Source organism: Castor canadensis, chromosome 17, assembly GCF_047511655.1.
Source record: "Castor canadensis chromosome 17, mCasCan1.hap1v2, whole genome shotgun sequence".
Taxonomy (NCBI): Eukaryota; Metazoa; Chordata; class Mammalia; order Rodentia; family Castoridae; genus Castor; species Castor canadensis.
Window position 1 is genome coordinate 9,332,822 of NC_133402.1, and position 25,883 is coordinate 9,358,704.

Here is a 25,883-nt window from a genome sequence, read left to right on the forward strand (position 1 = left end):
CATCCCAGTCCTGCTAAAAAAGGAGGGGGCAGGGAGCTCGCTGACCCCAGAAAGGAGGTGAGATTCATAGACACCCGTCCCTCCTCTGTCTGGAGTCTCTTTAGGGGACTGTGGTGTGACCTGGCCACAGTGAGATGGGACCTCAGCAGCTCCCATCCTGTGTCACAGATGAGGAAACTGAGGACATGAGAGGAGAGACAAGGTCCCAGAGACAGGAATTTCCACGCAGGGGAGGGGCACCCAGGGCCGCTTGTCCAGATGGTGCAGTAAGAGGGGTGGGAGAGGAAGCCCCTAGACGCCCTGCACCCCAACTCCCCACCCTCGCCCCACTCACCCTCCTCCCCCGGACACCTCGCCAGGGCCAGGTAGGCATTGATGGCAGAGCTCCGTGTCCTCCCCTGGGGCTTGGGACAGGCAGGACAGCGTGGATCGCTGGCTTGGGCAGAAGGAAGGCTGTCACCCAGTGTGTGGCCCTGGCCTGTCCCCTAAGGCAGCTCTTGGGCGGCCTCCCCACACGCTTGCCACGCAGCCCAGCTGCGGGAGGTGGCAAGGGCCAAGCCAATCACATCTACACCCAGTCCTCCTCAGTCTCCATGGGCATCAATGTAAGCAGGTGTGCAAGGCTGCATTCCAATAAAACTTTATTTACAAAAACAGCCCACACCTGAAATATAAGTGTTTTGGTGCCCCCAGACCCCTTCCTAAGCAACCCCTGCTCCCCACACTGCAACTCCCCCTTCCTTCCCAGCACAGCCATCCCCCTACCTCTTCACACACCAGGTACATCCTGAGCACCTCCGATGCGCCTGCCTAGTGAGGCCGGATGACAGCTGTGAGCAAGACCAACCCTGTCCCCGTCCACCTGGTGCTCCTGTGCCAGCACGGCGAACAAGATGAACAGGTAAGATACGTGCAGCATGTTAGGTGGTGATGGTCACTAACCAAGAACCATGCCATGGGGGAGCCGGGCTGGAGGCCTGGGAGCCCTGCCTTGGAAGTTCAAGTTCAGGCCAAATAGTCAAGGGAGACTTTGCTGTGGGCGTAACTTTCCAGCAAATGTATGGGAGATGGAGGACTAAGGCTGGGGACATATGGGGGGAAGTTCCAGGAAAAGAGGGGGAACAGTGTGTGCAAAGGGCCTGAGGCAGGGCTGGGAACAACACAGAGAGCAATTCCACTGGAATTGACTCTGAGCAACAGGAGACCATTTGTCCAAGGGTCAGCAAACATTCCCTAAAGGGACAGATGGTTACACTAGCTCTCTGGCAAAGACTCAGCTCTGCAGTTGTAGCTACAAAGCAGGTAACCAGTAAATGAGTGTGCCAATAAAACTTTATTTATAAAAACAGACCAGGAAGCGGCCTGTGGCCTGCGGTCTGCCGTCCCCGCACTGGAGGGTCTGGACCCGTGACGGTGCTGTAACCGTTTGCTCACCTGTGATGCTCTGGTGAATAGTCTGCCTCCTCCCCACCAGGCAGAGGCTCTGGAAGAACCGAGGGCCAGGCACCTGCTCACCGGGTGCCTGTCCCAGTATAGCCTGTGCACAGCCCGTGTTCAGTAGATACGTGACTCACAGACTGCTCAGAACGCCCACTGCACAGTCGCGACCCCAGTGAACGGGCACAGGAGCTCACGTGCACGGAGCAGGGGACCCTCCGGAAGGACAGCTGCCAGCCGGATCTCAGGGGTGCCACTCGGGGAGGCACGGGCACTCAGCATGGGGACAAAGACTGTGGCAGCCAGGCCGGCATTGCCTTCAGCATGAGCTGGAGCTGAAAGGGACAGAGAGGGGACCTGAGGCTGGGGGAGGACGCCTGGCCCCACCGTCCCCCAACATCCTCCCCCCACGCCCCCTGGACTTGCTTGCCAGGCTCAGGCCTGGGGCCAGGGCCCAGACACCAGCCAGGCTCACCTGGCTGCCACCCAAGGGCTCCTGGAAGGTACGGTTTGCACCCAAGGCCTCTCCCAGGATTGCCACGAGGGAGTTGACACCAGGCAGCTGTGCACAGGGCCCGTCCAGAGCAGCACAGAGGTTGTGCACCAGGGCTGAGATGTCGAGGACCAAGGCCTCTCCCCGGCCGAACACACAGATCTACCTGGGACCTGGTCCCCTCCCCTGAGGATGTGGACACATGGGTCATATAGGGAGCATCTCAGAGGGACCGCAAAGGCCTTTAAGGGCAGTCAGGTAGAACCACCCCATAGGCTCAAGAGCGGGGAGAGGAACAGTCAGCCATAGCTGCAGACATTTTTGGCCATCACTCAGAGGTAGGGAAGGGCGCTATTGGTTGGGACAGAGACCAGGAATGCCATTTAATGGTCTCTGATACACAGGACAGTCTCCCCACCCCTGTGACAGTTACCCAGCTTCAAGTGACAGCAGTGCCGAGGTGGAGCACAGCCGGTCTAAGTCACCAGTGTCAGACAGTAGGGTGCAGGTGCCCAGGAGGACTCAAGAAAATCCTGCACGAAGGGCCCGACCCCACCTCACCTGGCAGAAGAGCTTTCCTGAACTTCCCAGGATATGTGACACGTGACAAACAAAGCCGGGGTTCTCTCTGCACCAAATGGCAAAGCGAGGGAGCCAGCATCTGGTCACTTTCCTGCTGGGATCCCCAAGGGGAGGTCACAGTCCTTCTTCTGTGTTCCTAAGGAGACCAAAGCAGGGGAGCAGGGCCACAGCTGCAGGGCCTGCCTCCCACCGTGGGACCGAGGGGGCTGTCCCAGCAGGCAACCCGGCCACCATCACCAGAAAGAAGCTCGCAGTACCTGTAGGAGGTGACCAGGAAGTGCTGTGTTTCCCATATTTTGTTATAACTTCCCTAAATGCAAACCTGAATCTTTTAATTCTGGCAACAGCTCGTTTAAGCTACCAGCTGCCTGCAAACAGCAGGTGAACACAGCCCTGAGTTCATTCCATCAGTGTCTGCGCAAGTCCCATAGAACCTGGTGTCCAGGAGCAGATGGCCGTTCCCTGATGGCACTGTGTGTGAACTTTCTGTTGTGTGGACGCACAGGTCTCAGTATGTGCCTTTGTGCACAGGCATGGTGCACCCGTGTACGCCACACGCGTGCAGGTCTTGGTGTGCATGCCCCATTGTGTGTGTGTCTTGCAATGTCGTACCGCGTGGCGTGTGTCCCTGCTCGTCCCCTGTGAGCATCCCGGGGAGGGGCAGGCCTCGAGTGCCTGCATCAGCGTGTGTGGATCTCTGTGTCCTTCCCTGGGCGTCAGCACGGTTGCGGTTCCATGCCATGTGTCATGTGCGTGTGGAACCTACATCTCAGGGTGCGTGAGAGTCTCAGGGTGGGTGAGTCTTGGTGTGTGTCCCACTGTGTGTCTTTGTGAAAAGCCAGGACAGTGTGTAGCACATTCAATTTTTTTCTATATTTGGCCAAAGAAAATAAACCTTGTTTCCTTAACCCGGACAGGAATGGGGCAGTGAAGACGGAGAAGTGCTCAGACAAGGGAGGATGAGGACAGCCTGCCTGCCAGGGGGCCCTGCCGCCTGCTGTGCCCAGAAAGGCTGCCAGGCAGAGCAGGCTGCCTCGGTGGGACAAAAGCCTGCCTTCTGCAGCTTGGCCCACAGGAAGGCCTCCTGGGTCCCTCTGGGTGGCCCTGTGGGGACAGTGTGACAACATCAGGCCCTTGTGGAAGTGGTTCGGAGGGTAGGGACCTGGCTGGCTCCATCACTGGCTACCCTGGGATGTGTCCACAAGGCCAGCCTGCCTCATTTTCACAAGAATCAGACGAGATGCAGAAATCTAACTCCGAGGGGTTCGATTCGCTTGAAAGTCTAAGCCAGGTGCCAGTGGCTCACGCCTATAATCCCAGCTACTCAAGAGGCAGAGATGGGGAGGATCGAGGTTCAAAGCCAGCCCTGGCAAAAAGTTCCTGAGACCCTATCTTGAAAAAAACCCTTCACTAAAAATGGCTGGTAGAGCGGCTCAAGGTGTAGGCCTTGAGTTCCAACTCCAGTGAAGGGTGGACTGCAGGAAGTCCATGTGTTCCCCAAAGATGGCGATTAGCTGGGGGGGGGGGATGCCTGTCTTTTCACGCCAAAATCTTCGTGCAGAAACACACTCCTATAAAAAACTATAAAACCCGACGCCCAACCCGACTCAGGGGACTAACAGATTCTGGGTCCCATGTGTGTCTGTCCGTGTGACCTTCTCTGTTGCTTCTCTGCAAATAAAATTCCTTTGATCTTTGCTTGAGTTCCTGCCTTTGATTTCTATCTAAGCACAGGACAGGGACCCTGACCACCCGAGAATTCCAGAGCATCACCAGCACTGCCAACAAAACGAAACAAAACAAAACAAGGTCTAAGACCGCCACTCTTTGCTGAGTCATTTCTCAATGGAAAAACAAAATCATCCTTAAGCCTACGACCCTTTCTGATTTCTCCCATCCAATGTGACTTTGAGCTCAGTCACCTACTCCAAAGTAGCCCTCCCCAAAGGTGAAGCCAACATGCATCTGACAGAAGAGGAACCAGGAGGCAGGTGACCCTGGGGACAGAAAGTGCTCACTAGAAAAATCAATGGATGAGATGTCACCAAATGAAGAACTTTGGCTTATCAAAACACCATGAAGCCGGGCCTGGTAGTGTATACCTATAATAACAGCACTCAGGAGGCTAAGGCAGGAGGATCACAAGTTCAAGGCTAGCCTGCATAGCAAGTCCCTAGCTCAAAAAAAAGAAAGAAAAAAAAGACACAGCGAAGAGAGGAAGTGACCAGGAAGCTCAGCAAGAGCTCCACTTGGAAAAGAACCAAGTCCAAACAGATGAGAGAAGATGAGTCCCTCGGAGGACTCGGGTGAAGGAAGCCAGACTCTGGGGCACCCCCAAACCCAGGGGTGTGACAAGGTCAAGAGCAGACAGAGTGAGGAACAGCGGGGAAGGTCAGCATCACAGTCACCAATCCCGGCTGACCGCAGTGGACCCTGGAGGAGGCCTGGGAAGGATGACACGTTGGGGGAAGTGTGGGGACCCAAGTCTTGAGTTTACTTAATAGTCACACACGCAATTCACAGTGTCCACAGTGACAAGTTCATAAGAGTAACAAGAGGGGGGTCAGGGAGGGGAGCATGGGGACTTTGCATCCTGGCAACTTCCTCGAAACCCAGAATTACCCCGAAATGAAGAGTTGATTGAAACACTCTCGCCCTCCTTCCGCCTCCCTCTCCTCCCCCTCCTCTCCCCCTCCCTCTCCCTCACTCTCTGTCCCCAGGCCAGCTCATGCCTGTCCTTGCTGGGCACACGGACAAAGCCAGCACAAACAGCACGGGGAGGCGTGCGTGCCCAGAGCTCCGAGACTGCACCTGACGCAGGAACAGACTCCGCCAGTTTGGCTCCCCAGGTGGGTGACAGGGACACTGACAAAGGCACCAGTGGCACCAGCAGCCACTCCCTCTACACGTCCCTGTACACAGCCCTACCCAAACAGGTGGGGACAGCTGAGGCTGGGCCAGCTAAAGTTTCACCTCAGGTTGGTGACACAGGTGAGGGACAAAGTGAGTGGATAAGTGATGGAGGGAGACAGGGAGGGGAGGGACATGGTCATGGAGCCGGTCTTGGACGGTGCTCCTGTCCCTAGCAACCAGTGTGTCACCCACTAGGCCGTGAACTGTGGGTGACGCCTCTCAGGTCCAATCTTAGTTGGTGTCTCCAAGGAGAGACACAGTGCCCACTTCACAGAGTAAACAAGGCCTCCATGCAGGGTTGTGAGTCAGGGGCCTGCTTTCCCATGGCGTTCCCAATCGCAAAACTCATCAACTGCGTTTGTTTGTAATGACAACAGCGGCTCCAATTTGTCCTGCTGAGATTTTGCTTCAGACACCAGGAGCTTAGCTCACATGCAGTCACCACGAGCCCAGGACGCAGGCACTAGGTTCGCTCTCATTTTACGATCAGAAACCAGGCTCAGTGAAGTTAAGTCACTGACTCAGATCACACAGCAGGGAGGCACACTGTGAACATTTGAACCCAGACCTCAGATATCGAATCCTGCCTGCGTGCAACACTGCAGCCCAAGGAGACAGGTGGAGATAGGTGCCAGGATGGAGGACCCACCTGCATCCAGGCAGGGGCCCAGGGCGGGGGCTGGGGCTCACCAGCAGCATGTGCACCATGGCAGCCGTGGACTGTGGGATGAAGGCCAGCCACAGAGCCAGGCCTCTGCCTCATCTGCCTCCACCTCCACAGCCGCGATGAGCTGCCTCATGAGGCCCACGCAGGGCTCCGTGCCACACCAGGGCAGGGCATCCCAGCGGCTGCCTGGGATGAGGACCAAGGCAGCCCATGTCCTGAGTGCCTCACCATCCCATCGGGGGTAAACCAAGGCTGGGGAGGTGTACGGGATGAGCCTGCGCTCACAGAGCCCACGAGGACAACAGCTCTGCCCATCCAGCAAACACCCAAGTCCCACCACCCCAACATCACCAGGTGGGGTGACAACCCTGGCATGGGACAGGGCCCATGGCCTCTAATTTAAACTCTGATACCCTCAGCCCAATGTCAAGTTGTTTTCGTTTGGTTTTTTTTACCGGTGGTTGGGGTTTGAACTCAGGGCCTTGTGGTAGGCAGGCATCTACCACCTGAGCCTTTAGTTCATTTTCAGATAGGCTCTCGAGTTTTCGCCTGGGCCAACCTGGACCACCATCCCCTGCCTATGTCCCCCCTGTAGCTGAGACGGCAGGGGAGCACCACCACGCCTGGCTTGTGTTTTTGTCTGGGCTGGCCTCGAACCATTATCCTCTGCATCTCTGCCTCCTGAGTAGTGGAATGACACTGTGCCCAGCCCCCTTTTCATCTCTCTCTTTTTCTTTTGAGATTGCAAAACACTTAGGATGTTCCAGAAAGCCCCTGAGCTGTCCCTTTGTAGACCAGGGGTCTGGAGTGGGAAATGATGACTGAGCGGGGAGGGGAGCCCCGGGTCACTGCAGCAAAGGGGCCCCCGGGGGCAGCAGGCCCCCCAACACCCACACACCATCTGCCTTGTAAACCACCTGCGGGCCTCAGTTTGTTTGGCTGTAAGATGGGATGTCGGTGGCTGGACCCCCCCCCAAGGTGACTGAGTCACGGGAGAGACACAGGCCACAGGGCGAGGACGCCTGCCTGTTCCTCCCACTCCCTCCTCTGTTTCATTTTCTCCTCGTCCACCTGAGGAGCTCGGCTCATGGGTGGAGAAGGAAGAGGAGGCCAGAGTGTCAAGCCTTGCTTGGAAACTTCCAGGCTTGGGAAGGGCCCTCCCCTCCCTTGGCTCCTGAGGTCTTAGGTGGACAGGGGACACAGGAGCTTATGGGAAAATTCAGTGACCGGGAGGACATGGTACCAAGAAAAGAGGCAGCTCCAGGTGAAAACTCGATCACACTGTCCATGTCCCACGTCATTTGCACCATTTATACTCCATCCCATAGGAATCAGACGGAAAAGTACAGAGCACCTGGGTTCAAATCCCCACTCTGCTGTGTGACTTGGGGCAAGTATCCTAACTGCTCTGTGCGTTGTTTTCTCAACCAGAGAGTGAAAAAAGTAGAAGCAACTTACCCCACAGACTGGGGATGAGTTCAGAGAAGCTCGCCCTATGTTTGCTGTTATGTTGTGTGCTCTGTCGACTTGGGGTGGGGGCCTTCTTTCATATTTTGGAGTCAATAAAGTGTTTTCAGGTGTCCACATATTTTTGGGAGCCTTTGAAAAGCTTGCAAAAGCACTAGGTGTGGTGGTATATGCCTATAATCCCAGCTACCAGGGAGGCAGAGATTGGAAGGATCGAGGTTTGAGGCCAGCCCAGGCAAATAGTTAGAGACCCCATCTCAAAAGGTAAGCCATGCATGGTAGTTCACACCTGTCATCCAGTGGGCCATGTAGATAGGAGGATTGCAACCTGAGACTGAATACCAGCAAAAATTCAAGCCCCAAGTAAAGCAAAAAGGGCTGGGGGGTGTGGCCCAAATGGTAGAGCGCTTGCCTAGTAAATGTTAGGCCCTGAGTTCAAACCTCAGGAGTGAGGAAGGAAGGAAGGGAGAGAGGGAGGGAGGAAGAGAGGGAAGGAGGGAGGGAGACAGGAAAGAAAAGCAAAGCTTGCAAGCCTGCAGTCTATCTCAGGGTCCTGGTGGGTGACCTAAGATGTCCCCCTTAAACAGCCCTGGGCTCTTGGAGTGAGGCCCTCAGAGGTTCACCCTGGGCTTGGGGACCTCTTCGTACCCCCTGCTGCTCCCAGCTTAGTAGGGAGGGGTCCCAGGCCTGCCCAGCACACCCACTGGATGCTCCACCCCAGAGGACACCCAGGCTGCACTGGCCCACTAATTCCAGCTCCTGGAGGAAGGACAATGGCGTCTTTATCTGCTGCCCTTCAGTTTCCAGCTCAGCCTCATGGGAAACTCCAGGATCCCCACTTAATCTCCTTCTTGGCTCAGATCCCCAGAAAGGAGGACGAGCCAGTGTCAAGGAGACAGGATAAGACATCATTACCATTGTCACTGTGGACTCCAGACAGTGACAAGGCCACCAGGTCCCACCCAGAGCGAGGCTTACCAGTCATTTCAGCATTTAAAGGAAGAAAGTCACCAGACTTCTGCCAGCTCGTCCCCAGAGAGGCCCTGGAGCTCGGACACCAGCGTCAGATCTGAGGCACCTGCAGCATTGGGGGAAGCAAGGTCATCACCCCCCCCCCAGAACAGGCAGAGAAAGTGGGAGCTTTCTTCAGCCCCGAGGAGGTGAGGTCACACATCTGGCTTGGCCCCACTGAAGCCATGGCCCCCGGCACGCACAGACGGGCCCGAGTGTATTGCTTAGCTTAACAAGTTCACGTACCAGGCACTGGGCTGGGATGACAGGTGCCACCTGCCTGTCATCCCAGCCTGGGGGGGCGGGCAGGAGGATGGAAAGTTCAAGGCCGGACTGGGCTGCATGGTGAGAGAGGCTCTGTCTCACCAAAACAAAGAAAGGAGTGAGGGAGCTGGGGGAAGAAAGCGGGAAAGAGAAGGAAATAAAAAGAGAAGTTAATAAAAGAGAGAAAGGAAAAGAAAAAAATCAAACAAGATCTGAATGTGTGGGCTTCACCGCCTCACGAAAGGCAAAAACGGGTTCACCACAACTCCGATGGCTTGAGCTGAGTGCTGGCACAGCTGACATAAATGTCACTAAAGAGAGGACAATCTCCTGGTATGTTTTTAATGAAAAGTGTGCAACTTTTCCAGAAGCTCAACAGTGATGCTAATGGGTGTTGTAGGTTTTCACCCCTGACAAGCACAGTCGCCTAGTGTCCAAAACCACAGAAGGGACCAAGGCCCGTCTTCACAGCACCCCTCACCGAGCCCCTTCCTCAGAGTCCCTGTGGTCTCAGGTTCACTGCTGCACCTGAGCCCAAACCCACAGGCGTGGGAGTCCCACCCGGCCGCCCCCTGCTGACCCCCGAGGCAGGACTGCAGCCCCCCCAGCCGGGACCCAGCTTGGCGTGGGCCCTGCGCCCCTCACCCGTCCAGCACCTAAATCCACAGTCCTCCCTAAAGTCCCACACTCAAGAGTCACCAAAACAAGCCACAGATCTCGGGGGAAACAGTCACGCGCTGCACCGGTACAGAACGACAGACATAACCACCACCAGCGCCGAGACCAGAGGAATGGAACTCTTTGTAATTTCTTTTTTGTCTTTTCCTTTTTGGTGGCACTGGAGTTTGAACTCAGGGCCTCACACCTGCCAGGCAGGCGCTCTCCCACTTGAGCCACTCCACCAGCCCTTTTTGTGTAGTGATTTTATTTATTTATTATTTTTATTTATTTATTTATTTTGGATAGAGTCTCGTGGTTTTGCCCAGAGCCAACCTCAGACCTCGATCCTCCCAATCCCTGCTTCCCAAGTAGCTGAGACTACAGGCGTGAGCCTTAACGTCAGTTGTAGGATGATTCATTTTCACTGTAGGTTGATACAACTTAACTTCCGGTGTGGCCATGTCTAACAACCAGCTCACAGGATTTCTAGAAATCTATCCTTCCACGCCACCGTCTCCCAAGCACTTGCCTGGTTCAGTGGCAGAGCACTTGCTTGGCACGCAGGAGGTTCTGGGTTCAAGCCCCAGCACTAGAAAAAATAAACAACTTGGCTGTACACAGTCAGCATCCAATAAATGCCTGTGACTTGGGCTCCCAATTCATACAAATCCCACAGTGGTAAGAGCCACCACTGCCTCCCCTCCACGCTCGGGTTCTCCCCCGCCTCCCTCCTTGCAGACCCCTTTTGTCCTCGGCTGTTCCCACCCACTGTGCCCCACATGTCACAGTGGGGGCCTCAGGGGGAGGCAGGCTGGGAGTTTGCTCTCCATGGTGCATTCATCCCTAGCTTTGTTTTGGGCCTGAAAAACAAACCTTGTCCCCATGCACTGGCCGTGGGGAGGGGCGGAGGCATTTGGGACCAGAGCCACACCGTCCCCTGGCAACCCAGGCTGGCCTTGGGCAGCTGCGTTGTGCACACTGGGGTCCCTGGAAAGCCATCTTTAGTCTTCAGCAACTCACCCTCAGCCCAGGGGACCTCGGTGTGGGGGCGGGTGGCGGTCACTTCCTTCCTTTCTAGCGCTAGAAATACAGGACAGAGATACAGGGTCTTCTGGGACCCACGCTGCCCGTCTCCCCAGCGGGACACAGTGCACCTGTCCTGAGCCACATCCACGGGGAGCACAGCCCGGGGTCAGGGAGCCCTCTTAGGCCAGACAAGAGGCATCGGGCTGGCCGGGGCTTCCCACGGCTCCTGAGGCTTGGCGGCACAATGGTCAGAGCACCTCAGTGTGTAACCAGGGCAACCGTGCCCCTTGAGACAGCTGGTTGCCATGACTACAGGCAGGGAATGCTGCTTTTGCCTCAGCCCCAACAAAAACCCTCAGGCCCCAGGGTGCCCAGGGAGAAGCCCGGCTGTGGGACCAGACCGCCAAGGTTACCAGTGTGGCCACTTGCTAGCTAGGTGGCTTTGAACATGCTTCCTAAATTCTGCCTGCCTCACTCTCCCCAACTGGAAAATGGGCACATGGATGAGAACTGTAGAGAATTCAATCGGCTCGTACAAGCGAAGCCCCCGACTTACTGCCTGAGGATGCAGTAAGTGCTGAGTAGTGAACAGTGGCCCCACTCCCCAAGCCCCAGACCTGATAAATAGGGCTCTTATTTGGAAAGGGGGTCCCTGCAGATGTATTTAAGGGTCTTGAGAGAGATCATCTGGGCAGGTCAACAACATGGCAGAGTCCTCCCCTGGGGACTGTGCTAGGCTCTCGAGCTGTCCACTTACTTGTGGGGGTGAGGCCCCCTCACAGCCCAGCACACATCCTCAGTGCTTAAGTCAGCACTTCCCGACACAAGGCCCAGAAGGTTAGGCTGGGTCAGACAGGACTGCTGCTTGTCCCTGGACAGACATGAGGACAGGCTTCCCTTTTACAGGTACCCAGCATGCCCTGGGGCACTGGCTCAGCAAACCTCAGGCAGGCATCTGCCCCTTCATCCTTCCTTGCATTTACAACCTGGCACAACTGTGCAGAGCCCAACCTGCCCAGCCATACTCAGTGGCCCTGACACCAAACACCTGGAGGCTGAGCCACCAAGGACCTGGACAGGAAGAGGCATCTGAGGGCTCAGGCCCAGGGCAGACTCGGGGCTGGAGAAACCACTTACCGCAAAGCTTGTGGTCGGAGCCAGGCACAGCCTCCTCACCAGTGTGGCCGCTGTGGCCGCTGTGGCCAGGGCGGTGTCTCCTCCCACTCGTACTGCAAGCTGCTGGGGACTACGACCCTGTCACTGTCTTCCTCATCTGGATCTGAGGTGGGAAGAACGAGATGGGATGGCCGCCTGCGGGAAATACCTGAGAGCCAGAAGGCCCCAGGGAGCTGTGCCTGCACCCTGCCAGTGAGTCCTTCAGCAAGCTTTGGGCAAGAGACAGAAGGGGATGGTGGCAGCATGACCGCTAACAGCAAAAGACAAGAAATAACCTAAGTGCCCATCAACTGGGGATGGTCAGATAAACTATGGCCCACTCATGCCAGGGAACACTGAGCACCCTTTAACAAAACAGGGCAGCTGTACACACCCTGCCCTGGAAGATCCCCAAATGGTAAGTGGGCAAAACACAATGTAGATGAGTGTACGGTGTAAAAATGCATTTGCAAACCTGGTGTGGTGGTGCACACCTGTAATCCCAGATAATCCTCAGCCTTGGGAGGCTGAGGCAGGATGGTCACAAGTTAAAAGCCAACCTGGGTGACTTAGCAAGACTCCCTCTCAAAAATAAAATAAAAGGGGACTGGGGTTGCGGCTGCACGGTAGAGCGCTTACCCAGTACACACCAGGCCCTGGGTTCCATCCTCAGCCCTACAAAGTTTTTTTAAAAGGCATTTATATGAAAATATAGACAGAACTCCCACACAGATCCAGAAACGTTTATTTCTGCAAGCACAGGGGGTGTACCTGGCACACACTAGAAACCAGGAATGGTGCCAGCCTCTGGGGAGGGGTCAGGTGGCTAGGGGACAGGAGGGGGCTCTGGCTTTTAACACCGGGTCCTTTTGTACCATGCCGCAAGTCACCACATCCCAGAAATCAACGGGTCCGCGATCTCTCTTGTGCATCGCCCTGTGGCCACTTCCTGTGGACGCAGGCCACTGCAGGACCCCGCCCCGCTTCCCTCTGTACGCAACCATGACCTTAGCCCTTCTGAGCAGCTCTCCACAGCAGCCTCCATGTTCCTTAGCAAGGGACAGGGCCTCCCGGACGCTGTCCACCCCAATCTGCCAACCCCAGGTCTGGGCGCCCCTCACCGTGTGTGCCGAGGGGGCACACACGGTGCCCATGTGGGCGCAACTCTCCTTTAGACCCCCCTCCGCCCCCCGTTGGTGACACACATGGTGGCCCTTTCTTGCCCCAGGGTGTTTGCATTTCCTGGTTCCTTCTCAAATGTTCTTCCCCCATTTTCCACAGCCGACCCCTTCTTATCCTTCTGCAAAAATGTCACTGGGCTGGAAGTGTGGCTCCAGTGGTAGAGCCCCTGCCTAGCAAGTGCAAGGTCCTGAGTTCAAATCCCAGTACTGCCAAAAAAAAAAAAAAAAGTCACTGCCTAGGCTGGGAACATAGGTAAATCGTGGAGCACAGTTAGTGTGCACAAGGCCCTGGGTCCAACCCCAGCACACAAAAAGATAAGTCACTTCCTCAGAGAGGCCCCTGTGACAATCCCAGCCAAGTCCCCGGCCATTGTGTTTCTGTTTGATCTCATTCCTACCACATATCAACGTCTCAAACCACCTGTGTGTGTCTGTCTCTGTCGTGGTTTCTCTCTCCCTGGACAGTGTCAGCCTTGGGGTGACAGGGACCAGCCGACCATGGTCACAGCTCTATCCTTGGAGCAACGGCAAAGCCTGGAGCACACGAGGCGCTCTGTGACCAGCATGAGCAGATGCCCACTCCTGGAACCTCAGGAGGACCCCTCCACCCCACCCCAGCTGGGACCAGAGGGGTCCACTCCCCACGGACTCCAACCAGGGAGAGAGAGGGGACAAAGCCATCTGAGCCGGGCTGGGGCTCCAAGAAGGGCTAAGGACTCACTTCAGAGTTGTGTCTTTGGGAAATTCAAACTCTATGAAAAAGGGGCCCGAGGACAGGTGGGTCACCATGACAGATGTCACATGCCAGGTCCTTAGTTGATGGCTATAACCGTTTCCTTTACCCCTCATAACCTATAGCTAAGGGCTGCTATTCCTACACATCCACAACTACAGAGACCGAGCAGAAGTGAGACAAAGACAGTTCTGAAAGACAGAGCTATTTGGCGGTAAAGAGTAATTCGTGGCCGGGTGCCATGGCTCACTCCTGTAATCCCAGCTACTTGGGAGGTGGAGATGAGAGGATCAAGTTTCAAGGCCAGCTTGGGCAAAAAGTTAGTGAGGCCCCTGGTCAACCAACAAGCTGGACATGGTGATGAGTGCCTGTGATCCCAGCTAGGAGGTGTAAATAGGAAGATCAAGGTCCAGGCCAGCCCAAGCATGAAGGGGGAGTCCTTCTTAAAAAATAACTAAAGCAAACAGGACCAGGGGCATGACTCAAGTGGTCCAGGGCTTGCCTGGCAAGTGTAAGGCACTGAGTTCAAATCCCCCCAGTCATAAAAAGCCATATCTGTGATTTCACTTCTGAGAAACGTCCAGAACAGGCAAAGCCACAGAGGGTCTGGGGCTTCCTTTGGAGGTGATGAGATCTGAAGTTGATTGCAGTGCTGGGTACACACCTCTGAAGAGACTAGAAGTTACACAAAACTGTTCACGCCAAACGGGTGAATTACGTTATATAAATTACATCTCAATAATGGTATTTTAAAAAAGTAACTCCAGCACGCAGGAGGCTGAGGCAGGTGGACCTTGAGTTTGAGGCCAGCCTGGGCAACTTGGTAAGACCCTGTCTATAAAAAGAAAAACAAGGCCAGGTGGCACAGGCCTATAATCCCAGCTACTCAGGACTTGGAAAAATTGCAGTTCAAGGGCAGCCTGGGCAAAAGAGAAAGTTAGAGAGATCCCCACCTCAACAAACAGGACAGGCGTGGTGGCACACATGCGTAATCCCAATTATACAGGAGAGGTAGGTAAGAGGATCTTTAGCCCGGCTGACCCAGGCAAAAACAAGAGACCCTACCCAAGCAAAACTAAAGCAAAAGAAGGGAAGAGACGTGGTGCAAGTGGTAGAGCACCGGCACAGCAAGTGTGAGGCCCTGAGTTCAAATCCCAGTACCACCAAAAAGGAAAAAGAAGAAACGTGCATCCAAATCATTGGGAAGCAACCACAGTGTGACCACCCCGAATGGATCTTGGGAACCCCTAGAAAGGGATCCCTGTAGCCCTAGGGTTTCAGCCTCCACCAGCTGGGTCTGGCTCTCCCTCAGGTGGCGTGGTGAGTCCGTCCTCTGAGCCAGGCAGACAGCGGGGTCCAAGAGCCAGCTCTGCCTCTTCCTCGCTGTGCAACCTTGGAAAAGTTACTTTACCTCTCTGAGCCTTGATTCCTTTATTTAAAAACTCTGACACTGAGCCCTTCCTGATAGCGACCTGCTGAGAAGTGAGTCACAGCCACTGGCCAGGCCCACGCAAGCCCTCTAAAATGTCAGCAGTGACCGCCATTCAGTCAGAACCAGCTGGCTTCCAAACATGAGAAAACCTCGTCCCTTTCCCCAACACAGGTGTTCCCTGCAAAGCTCAGGAGAGCCAAGTGGGAGGAAAGCTACATGTTCCTGGAACTTTCTGGAAACCAGGAGTCCAGACTGTTTACCTCCCCAAATAGGCAGACTAGGGGGTCACTGGCTTTAAGGTCACTTCTCCCACTAAAACTCAGAGCCAGCCGAGCCACCAAGGACAACTCGGGGAGAAAACGGAGACCAAACCAGGGCCAGCAGAAGCCTGGAGAAGCTTCTAGGAGGGCTAACTCTCCTGACCCTCTCCAGAGGTGCTCAGGGGTGGCCAGGCCCTGAGGGTCCCACACCACCCTCTCACAACGCCCATCAGGGAGCACCTGGGTCTCCTGTGACAGCTGGGTCCTGGGCGAGCAAGGACAGGGCTCTCCAACAGGGGCCCCATGACAGCAGCTCCATGCAGGAAGCCACGCTCAGTGCGCCAGCCCCGATGCTCTGCACGCAGCTCTGGGTCCCTCGGGCCACCAGGCCAGGCTGCTGACCAAGGGGGACAGGGGGCTCAGGCCAGGAAACCCGCAGCCACCCTAGACCTGCAGCAGGGGAACCAAGGGGGGACCAAGAGCTGCACCACCTGGTTGGTGACCTGAGCAGCCCAGGCCAAGGTGGACAGAGATGAGAAGGACAAAGGGACACAGGGAAGCCCAGCCATCAGACCCTGAGGAGGAGAGGGAACCTCAGTTGGAAAGAGAACATGGGGGCCGGGACGGGGCGAGGACAGCCAGCTGTGCTCCCAGAATCACAGGTAATGCTGGCGATCAGTCAGTCAACTACTCACACAGGAGAGAGAGGAGGGAGAGGAGAGGGGAAGGAAGGGGAGGAAGGAGGCAGGAGGAGGAGAAAGAGGGAGAGGAGGTGAAGGACAGGAAGGAGGGAGGAAATGACAGGAGGAGGAGGGAGGAAAGCGGGGGAGGGCACAGGGGGCAGATTGGGGGCTGCCTGGCACTTAGCACTCCCGCATGGGGCTGGGAATGCAGGTGCAAGGACACCTGGCCAGGTCCTTGGTCTTGAGCAGCTGGTCCCCTTGGCACTGGTACATGGTGGGACACCGACCCAGGATGTCCACCTGGGCAGGCAAGCAGGTGGTCAGCCCCCTGCTCCATCCCCTCCCCCTCTCCCTACCCCCCCACACCCCTCACCTCCTCGAGGGTCTCAGGGCCCTGGAGCCCCCCCGCATGGATCTGCGGGAGGGTCACCACCGCCTGCTTCACGTTCAGTGCCCAGCGAGGCTCAGGACAGTGGGGACACGGGTGGGCCATGCGTCCAGCATGCAGGATGAAGCAAAGTGGGCTGTGGCCCAAGGTGGCACTGCAGAACAGTAGCAGGTAAGGGGTCAGGCGACCCACAGCGTCCTTGTCCTGCTGCACATCGCCCCGACCCCCACACTCCCAAACGGCCGGCTTCTGCCTCCTCTCCTCAGCTGGGGCCACTCTCCCCAGATGTGTCACCGCTGGGACAAAACCAGGTACACGAGCCACATGTACCAGAGTAAAAGGCTGAGCCTCCCGGGCTGCCCACATTCCAGAGCTTCCCAGGGGACCTCGGACATGTCACCTCAGGAACACACTGACAGCTTTGATCGGATGACTCCTGAAGTCCATTCAGGCCATGGCAGATTTCTCTGGACTCCCTTACCTGTCTACAGACAGACAGACAGACAGACCCTCCAAAAGGAGCCACCTATCATCTGGGATGAACTCGGCTGACTTCCAGTAGTGTCACTGAGCAGGGATGAGTGACGCCCATCACAGGACAGAGACAAGCTTTGTCCCCAACTATCCTAGCTCCCTCCTCCTCTGAGGACTTGTTTGTCTTTCCTAAATTCATCTCCTCCCCCACTGCCTGTGGCTCCTTCTGCCTCCCTGAAAGCTGGCATGTGGGCCCAGACACCCCCACTTTGGGGCACATGTCCTTTTCCCCATGACACCATGTGCCACACACCTCTCCTCCTGTCACTTGCCTGAGGCCACTTCATTTCACAACCCAGCTACACAACCTGCGGAGGTAGAGAGAAAGACACTCTGTCCCCTACAAAGCCCACCAAGGGGTCCTTAGCACCCCCACCCTGCCACAGACGCTCAGGACAGCACAGTGACTACTCAGTGGACCCCGGTGGGCTGGCTCTGATGTCAGAGGCAGGGAGGTGACCTGAGACTCATCATTCAGACAAAGAAACGGGGAGGACAGTGACCACAGAGTAAGGGGCAGAAGAGCTGGGACCCAAGGCCTTCGTGTGACCTCTCATCTCACCTGGGGTCTGGTCTCTGGCAGGTGGGGGAGGGGAGGCATGGACGCAGAAGACGGAGATGGTCCAGGATGGAGGAGAAATAGCCAAGGCCCCAAATGCACCAGCTAGGATGGCAGAACACCGGCCAGCTACCTCCCTGGGAGGTCCCGTCCCCTAGGGTGTCTGGGGGGTCCTAAGGCAGTGCCCTGGCTCTCAGGCCTTGGGTTAAAGAAGTGCTAATGACGCCCACCCCTGCCAGGAGACAAGTGTCAGTCTGGCCTCTAGGAAGTGACAAGTCCCAGCCCCCTGGCTTAGCATTTCTGATGAGATGCTGAGGGACAATGGGCCCCATGGAGACCTCCCTCAGCCTTTCAGCCATCTGCCCCTGGCTGCACCCCTTCCCAGTATTTCAAGGACAAAGGCTTTATTTTTGAACAAATGAATTTGCAATAAAAAAGGAAGAAGGATCTGGGGGTATTGGGGTTGTGTCCAGGCCCTCTGAGCTTGGAGGCCACAGGCCTCTGTCAGGGGCCCTGGGAAGCAAGGCCTAGGGACAATTCCAGGCTTGGCTGGGTCATAAAAGGGGCTTAGCTGGGGGTGGGAGAGGAAAGGGTCTTCACCACCTCGGCAGGCCAAGGGAGGGGAGACAGGCAGTCCCCACCAGCCACAGCCTTCCAGAACCTACTCAGGGGCCGTGAAATCTGCTGGAGGTCAAGGTGAAAAATTTGCAGTGATTCCCCTGTCTCCTCACCTGGGCCCATGAGTTGACTAAAAGCTTGGCCTCCCTGCCTCCATTCTGCATCTGGCTCTTTTGCTCTGAGTCTCTCTCTCCTGCAGTCACCTTGGCTTCCAGGAAGGACAGGACTGACCAATAACATCCTTATGACAGGGGACTGAACTACCTCCCAGGAAGCAAGACAGGCCACCCCCCCCCCAAATGAGGACCATGACCCATGATGACGAGGCTGTACCCTCGAGCAGGCGTGATCAGTCATCTCAGGGGATGACATTGTCCCCTCAAGCGATGACAGCGATGACATACCTCCCAAAACCCTCGCAGAACTAGAACTGAGGTAACATCAGCTGGGCCACAGGCCACACTTGGCCTGGGACTGCTTCGTTCTGCACAACTGGCTCTCCCTGCCCCAATCCCTCCTCTGCTTAAACCTGAGGCCCATGCGCCCTCCTCCCTGGGCCACATCATAACCTCCTTTCCCTGCCCCTCCCCACTACTCTCTCTTTATTTGGTGTATTGGGGAAGAGCCAGAGCCTGACGTGGGGGACACCGGAGTGGGGCCTCTGGCCTAGGACTCCAGGTACACCCCACCAGTAAGAGGCCACGCGAGGCTATTTGGTGTCACCCAAGATTCCTCTGCCATAACAACTCCCAATTGTCTCATCAATGATCACTTAACGAAGTCAAAGCATGAAGCTGAACGCCCTTGAGCCAGAGTCCACGATAGCATCTCTGTTGTGGGAAGGGGCCTCCCTAACTGGGTTTGCCAGTGTAACTCAGGGCCTGGCGGCCAGGCCTTACCTCAACTCTCTGAGTCCTTCAGAACCTCCATCTGGGAGCCCACGACAGACGTCACCTGGAAGTCTTGGAGCCGGAGCAGAGAACACCACGAGTTGCTGGCCTCTTCTGGGCACCTCAGAACCTCACCAGCACCCCACCCACAACGCAGTTCCAGGGCCCAGAATAACACTTGGCCTGTGTTGGGGGGCTAGGCAGAGACACCCCCGCCCCGGCCAGGCACCTACTACTGCTGAATGTTGGGAAAATTTTTATATTGTCCACAAAGCCCCTGAAAGTTTGTTTGAGTGATTTCTATGACTGTACATCACAAAAAAGTGGTGACTGTACAATATGTATTATATGTAGATATATATTATATAGATAGATAGACATTTTTATATATATTAGGGCAGGGCATGGCAGCTCACCCCTGTAAATCCCAGCCCTTGGGAGACTAAGGCAGAAGGATCTAGAGTTCAAGGCCTGCCTGGGCTACATTTGTAAAACAAACAAAAAGGCTCTGCACACAATGAATAAAAGCCTCGGTTGTCCGAGTGTCACGAAGGTTGGGAGCGTGTTTGTTTATTGCAATAAAAGATAAACTTTCTAACTATGAAAAGTACTATCACCCTAAAGCGTGCCTTCCTAACACAATTGATTCCACGTTGTAAAAACCCACTACTTTCATTTTCAGAGCTCTTTTAGGTTCACAGCGAATCTGAGCTGCAAATCCAGCAGGCTCATGTACCCAGCACCCACGGCCTCCAGCCTCCCCACTGCCAGCTTCGTGCTGTGGCGGGGCTGCACGGTACGCTGTGAAAACTTACTGTCCTAAATACTTACGATTTTTACAATGTCTGTGCTAAAAATATACCTCACTGACAGACCTCCCAAGTGGCTGTGAAATTTTCATTTTCACAAAACATCATCGAGATAAACCAGTTCTCTGTAATCTTGACACTTGATATTACCAATTTTCCTTAAATGTTAAAAACAAAGAACAAATGAAGAAAAGCACAGCAACAGAGTTTGCTTTGTGAAAACCGGCCCTGCAGGAAAAAAAAAAACCAAGCCGTACAGACTGATATGAAAGGCTGGCAAAGGTTCCACTCAAGTGACCAGGACTCAGACATTCTGGAAGTTCAAGAATTTAAAGGTGACTCTGAGCCACCCCACAAAAGACCTGGTCCCATGGTTCACATGAAAACACAACATGGCCGTTCTGAGAAACTGTTATCAGCAAGTACTCCAGCCACTTCAAAAGTGCTTCACATGCCAGGCACCCGTGGCTCACACCTGTAATCCTAGCTACTCAAGAGGCAGAGATCAGGAGGATCAAGGTTCAAAGCCAGCCTAGGCAAATAGTTCTTAAGACCCTATCTCAAAAATACCCAGCTCAAAAATGGGCTGGCAGAGTGACTCAAGTGGTAAGAGCACCTTCCTAGCAAGCATGAAACCTGAGTTCAAATCCCAGTACCTAAAAATAAGTGTTTTACAGTTTTACAGTACAAGGTAAGGCTTCAGGTGAAAGTAGAGGGCCATTTATGTGGGAGGGTTTGTCCAAGAGATGTGACAGTCATTGGAAAAGGGACACTTTTGCTTACAAGAACATGGGGGGAGCTTTGAGAAAATGTTGATGAAAACAAAACCACGTCCAGTCAGTGAATGTAGCCCAGGATTCTGCATGAGGAACACCTCTGCTGGTCGCCACACACGCACCTTTAACCTGAGCCCAAAGACCCAGGTGTTGCAAGGGCGGCGTCCAGCCAGGATAAGACCAGGGCAGGCCTGGAGGCCCATGGGTCTTGTATTTCCACCCAGTCAGTTCTGTGCCCAAAGGCTGTGACTCTTCAGCTCTGTCCCCACTTGGGCCTGCAGACATGGCCCTCAGTCCTCCCTAAGGCACGGCCTGTCCTCGTCCTGTGATCCTTCTCACTCACTTCTTCCTAAATGCTGCCACTCCCCTGCTGGGTCACTGAGGCACCAAAGTGGTGCCACTTCCCCACAGTCTCTTGCTGACTATGATATTCTTCCCGAAGCTCTTGCCTCTCAGATGAAATGGAGGTGGAAATTCAGAGACAACCTTGGGTTGTCCAGAGATACTCACCCTCAAGGCCATCAGACACCGACCAAGCACATCAAAGATGGCCACGCCTTGGAGGCCCAGGCCAGTCCCCTCCTCCCGGGCCCCCTGCGGGCTGGTGCTGGAATTAGCCAAAGCTCGGTAGGTATATCTGGTGCCCACTGCAAGGTGGGGCCCCACTGACCCTGAGGGCAGAAAGAAGCTGATGTCAGTAACAGAACCCACTGGTGTCACCTGAAACCGTCTCCAGACAGTGTTCAGTGTCTCTTTAGGGGACAAATTCCTCAAGCTGAGAAGCATTGACCTACAGGTACATTAACTCATATTCCATGGTCAGTTTTGAGGTGGGTATTTCTCTTACAGAAGAGGAGTCTAAGGCTCAGAGAAGTCAACTAACATACAAAGGTCACCCAGCATTCAAGCCTTGGTACTCTGACTCGTCCCTACTGCCGTGATGGACACCAAGTAGGGGTGGGGCTCTCTGAGGTTTTGTTGTGTTTGTCATCATTGTTTTGTTGTATCTGGGGACAGGATATCACTATGTAGCTCCTCCTCCCTCAGCTTTGTGAGTGCTGGAATTATAGATGTGCACACGACACTCGGCCAGTCATCTGGATCTTTGTAGGAGGCAGAGCTGTAGAGCTGGCCAGCCTGGATTGGCAGAGTGGAGGGTCTTCAGGGGAAAAGCCAGTTTGGGGAGCAGAGAAGCCTGTCATTGTCTGGACAAATCTCTAACCTTCTATTTAGGCCAATTTTGAAACCCGAGGACACACTTCATCTAACTAATGTCTCACTCAGTGTCCTTGAGACAGCCACACCTGTGCTCCTAGGACGCTTCTGACCTTGCAAAGATTCTGCTCTTGAGGTTTCTCACCTGTTCCACCCTGGGATGCAAATTGTCTTGGCCAAAGACCTTTATCTCACCTGGGACTAGAAGGTCCCAAGAAATTCCTCTGGCCTGTGGGCTGGGATAGCCCTGAGCGCTCTGCTCTGGGCTAACTCTTCTCTGACACTGTGGACTGGCTTTGGGAGGTGGCCCTCTGGGGATCCCTAATCACATCTTGCAGCTTTGCCACCCCCTCTACCCCTCCCCAACCTGACTCAGGCTCCTTGTTAGAGAGGCGTGGATGGGGGCGGGGCATCCTGAGACGGCACTCACCTGTGCACGCAGTCATGCATGTGGCCTCCTGTCCAGCCGGCGGATCTGGTCTTTCTGAAAGCACAAATCAGATGGCAACAGGGTGAGGCCGGAAAGAGGCATGGGGCAGCCCCATGCTGTGGGCCACCTGTTCCTGGAAGAGATATAAGTGTCCAGGGGACCAAGGGGACAGGAAGAGATAGTGCCAGCTCTTCCGGCCTCACGGGGTCAGAAGTGATCTCCCCACCCCTTGCCCTTCCTGCTCTGCCCCACCGTGGGTACTGGCACCATTGTTCCCGTTGCTTAAGTCGGGGACCTGGGGGTCATTGTTATATCCACTCCTCCCCGTGTCACAACCAAGTCCAACAGCAAGTTCTTCCAATTCCATCAGCAAAAGCAGGCTCCTGTCCTTCCTTCCTCCCTTCCTTCCTCCCGCCTCCCTCCCTCTTTCTCTCCTTTCCCCCACTGGTTGCTCTGCTCACCCATCCTTCCACCCATCTCCATCTACCTTCCCATTCATCTACCCATCCATCCTCCCTTCCTTCCATCCATCCTTCCATCCACATTTCTCTATCTCCACAGCTGTCATTCTAGGCAAAACTATAGCTTCTCTTACTTGGATAGCCAAAATAAATGTGTCCACCATTCAACCACCTCCAGAAGCCGGAGTCATGGTGAAAAGTAGAAATCAGATCACATTAATTCCCCATCTCAAATGCCCCTGAGTCTCAGCAGCATCCTCCCAATAAAATCCCACAGGCCAGCCTCTGCCTGCCCCTCTAGCCCATCCTCTCCAAATCCGGGCCTTTGCACATGCTATTCCCTCCTGCCTGGACACTGTTCCTCTCGCTTTCCATGTCCCAGGCTGCTTTAGGTCTCAGCATAAACTCTCCCAGGACCCCACCCTGCTATAGAAGGTCCCCCACCTGTCCCTATCTTCCCACCTTGTTCACAACCCTTGTGACATTTGTAAGTGATTTTGTTATTTCAGGTGACTTCTTTAACATTGCACCCCCCACGCCCACTCTAGAAAAGACCCCGGGCCCTGGAGAGGTGGAATGAATGCGCACAGCACCTGCAGCACTGACTGGGTGCTTGTCCAAGGGCACTGTATCTCAACCCAGTTCATCTCCCTGGCTGTCCCCAAAGTAAGGGCTGATGTTCCCATTTTACAGATAGACACTGAGCCTTCAGTGAACTGTCCAGGGACTCACAGCTCATCAGTGGTGGAGCAGGGTTCCTACCTGGCTGGAACCACAGCCTTAGCACTTCACCGTCACAAACAAGAGTGAGTGGGTGGATGGATGGGAGGATGGATGGACGAGGGGATGCGGGGATGGGCGGATGGACAGGAAGACTGATGGTGGATGAATGGGAAGATAGATGAGTGGACGGATGGATGGAAAGTAAATGGGAGGGGTTGGATGGGTGGATGGTTGGTTGGCTGGATGGATGGATAGAGGGATGGGAAGATAAATGGGAGGGAGGGAGGGTGGATGGATGGATGGGAGCATAGATAGACCAACAAAGAAAAGACCAAGAGGCTGCACCTGTAAATGGTGTCACCAGTGCTGCTCCCCGGTGAGTCTCGTGACACCCTCATCTCTCCCACCATCTAAGCTGTAAAGGACATTCACGTATGAGCAGACACAGGCTTGGTGGCCCCTCAGCCCTCACCTCAGGCTGCTAAGAACACTCTGCCAGGGGATCCCCAGACCCTCCTCACTGGAAGAGTCCCATCCCGCCCTTCCTCCTTCCCTCCCTCCACCCGGCCCAGACCTCTCCTGAGCCCCCCCCCCCACCATGTGCCTGGGTCCTTCCGGGCACCACCCTCAGCCCCTGTGCCAGGCATCTGAACCTCTCCATGCCTCAAATACCACGGTTTCTACACGCAAAGCCACAGCACCTAATGCCAGCCTGTTTAATCCCTTCGAGAACAAACCATTTCCCCATGGGGGAGGGGTGCATTTCATAGCATTTTTTATTCAGGCCCTTTGAAAGAACCAACATGGTAGGATATCTGGCAGGGCTATCCCCCCGCCCCAATGAAACTGCCTGCCATACAGTAGAACATCAGTGGGTAAACCTCGCTTCCAAGACCTTTAACCAAATCGAATCCCTTCCCTTCCCTCGGGCCCTCCCTATTGAAATATGCTCTCAGTGTAAAACACTCCCTGGATTTCAAAGAATGGAAAATACAGCCAATACTTCTTAATATTGATTAGTTTCTAATGATACTTTGATATATTAGGTTAAAGACCCCCCCTTTTAATATTTTTTAAATGGCACCAAAGCCAACATTTATGCACAGTCATTAAACTGTCACTGCACACATCCCCAACCATCTGCTGATTGCCTTGGTGACAATGTCTACACCTGCATCACCAGCCAGCTAACCCACAAGCCTGGCTCCCAGTGACCTTCCCAAAGGGGAGTATTCTAGAATCATTCTGCCTCAGTGAGGTCTGTGCACCTTTCATGTCTGAAGCATTTAAAAAATGCATTTTAATTTTATAAAACAAAATTCACTCAATGACAGACCCATGATTAACCAGGAAGAAGAGTGAATGCATGTTGGGAGGGAATAAATCTGCAATCAGACCTTGCTCACTTATCTTTTCGGTGGGACCAGAATTTGAACTCAGTGCTTTGCACTTACGAAGCAGGCGCTCTACTGCTCGAACCACACCTCCAGTCCACTTTGCTCTGGTTATTTTAGAGTTGGGGTCTTGTGAACTATTTGCCCAGGCTGGTCTTGAACTGCGATCCTCCCAATCTCAATCTCCCAAATAGCTAGGATTACAGGCGTGATTCACCAGCGCCCGGTTGGATCTTGCTCACTTCTAAAGAGAGGTCAGAAATGAACGGAAATCAGTGTCAGCTTCACAGCCAGGAACTGAAACTGACTGTCAATCATTTCTGCTCCCAGATGGTGACTCTGATCACCGATCATCCATTTATTCCACCAGCAAGGTTTCACTGAGTCCCTCTGGGGGGCCGGGCAGCAGTGAGTGCTAACATACAGGGAATAAAGGACCTGTGACCTGTTCTGAACTGTCCAGGCCAGCGGCCACCAGCCACAGTGACTCCAGAGCATCTGAAATGTGGCTTAGTGTTACTGTAAATTCACTTAACGGAGCGGCTAATTCAGACTCAGTTACTGGAACACCGTGAACTTGTTTGAAACAACTGAGCAGTCACAGATCTAGAATTTGCAATGAAGATTTAGCATCCAAATGGAAATCCGCTACAAGCCCAGAACACACACTGGATTTCGAAGGACGGAAAACAGAGCTCACAAGTCCTCTCCCCAGGACATTTTCCAACGGCTTGGAAATGCAGGGTTAAGAACACGTTATTCAAGTGAATTTCACCTGCTCGTTCTTAAAATGTTTTTAATGGGACAAGAAGGCAGGTTAGTGACGCTGTCTTTGGCTCACTGACCTCTGGACCTGGCAGAGGAAGGAGATGAGTGAAGTGCTCCTCACAGCCTGGACCCCAGGCCCTGTCCCCTCCCGTGGCCCTCAGATCTGGTCTCAGCAGCTCCCAACCCCCACCCTGGATCCCTGGTAGAGGAGGATGGAGGAGGATGGAGGATGGAGGAGAATGGAGGAGGATGGAGACATGTCAACCCTCAGTCCCCACACCACACCACTCCCCGCGAAAAGAGGGAGAGGGCAGGGGACTATGGGGACAGGTACAAGGGGATCTGGCTACAAAA

At 54.6% G+C, this 25,883-nt stretch overlaps 1 protein-coding gene across 1 annotated transcript in view; it reads right to left on the reverse strand.

Annotated features, from left to right (window-relative positions):
* LOC109688732 (uncharacterized) overlaps positions 1-25,883 on the reverse strand; it is a 75,338-nt gene that overhangs the window by 49,027 nt on the left and 428 nt on the right. Inside the window, 18 exon segments of the mRNA XM_074060259.1 lie at positions 335-380; positions 382-436; positions 1,516-1,662; positions 1,664-1,766; positions 1,900-2,092; positions 2,703-2,769; positions 5,994-6,165; positions 6,168-6,274; positions 8,538-8,628; positions 11,651-11,725; positions 11,728-11,799; positions 15,522-15,675; positions 16,193-16,264; positions 16,338-16,506; positions 17,419-17,425; positions 18,969-19,083; positions 20,926-21,209; positions 22,184-22,237. Of these exon segments, the coding sequence (XP_073916360.1) occupies positions 335-380; positions 382-436; positions 1,516-1,662; positions 1,664-1,766; positions 1,900-2,092; positions 2,703-2,769; positions 5,994-6,165; positions 6,168-6,274; positions 8,538-8,628; positions 11,651-11,725; positions 11,728-11,799; positions 15,522-15,675; positions 16,193-16,264; positions 16,338-16,506; positions 17,419-17,425; positions 18,969-19,083; positions 20,926-21,209; positions 22,184-22,237 (1,983 nt within the window).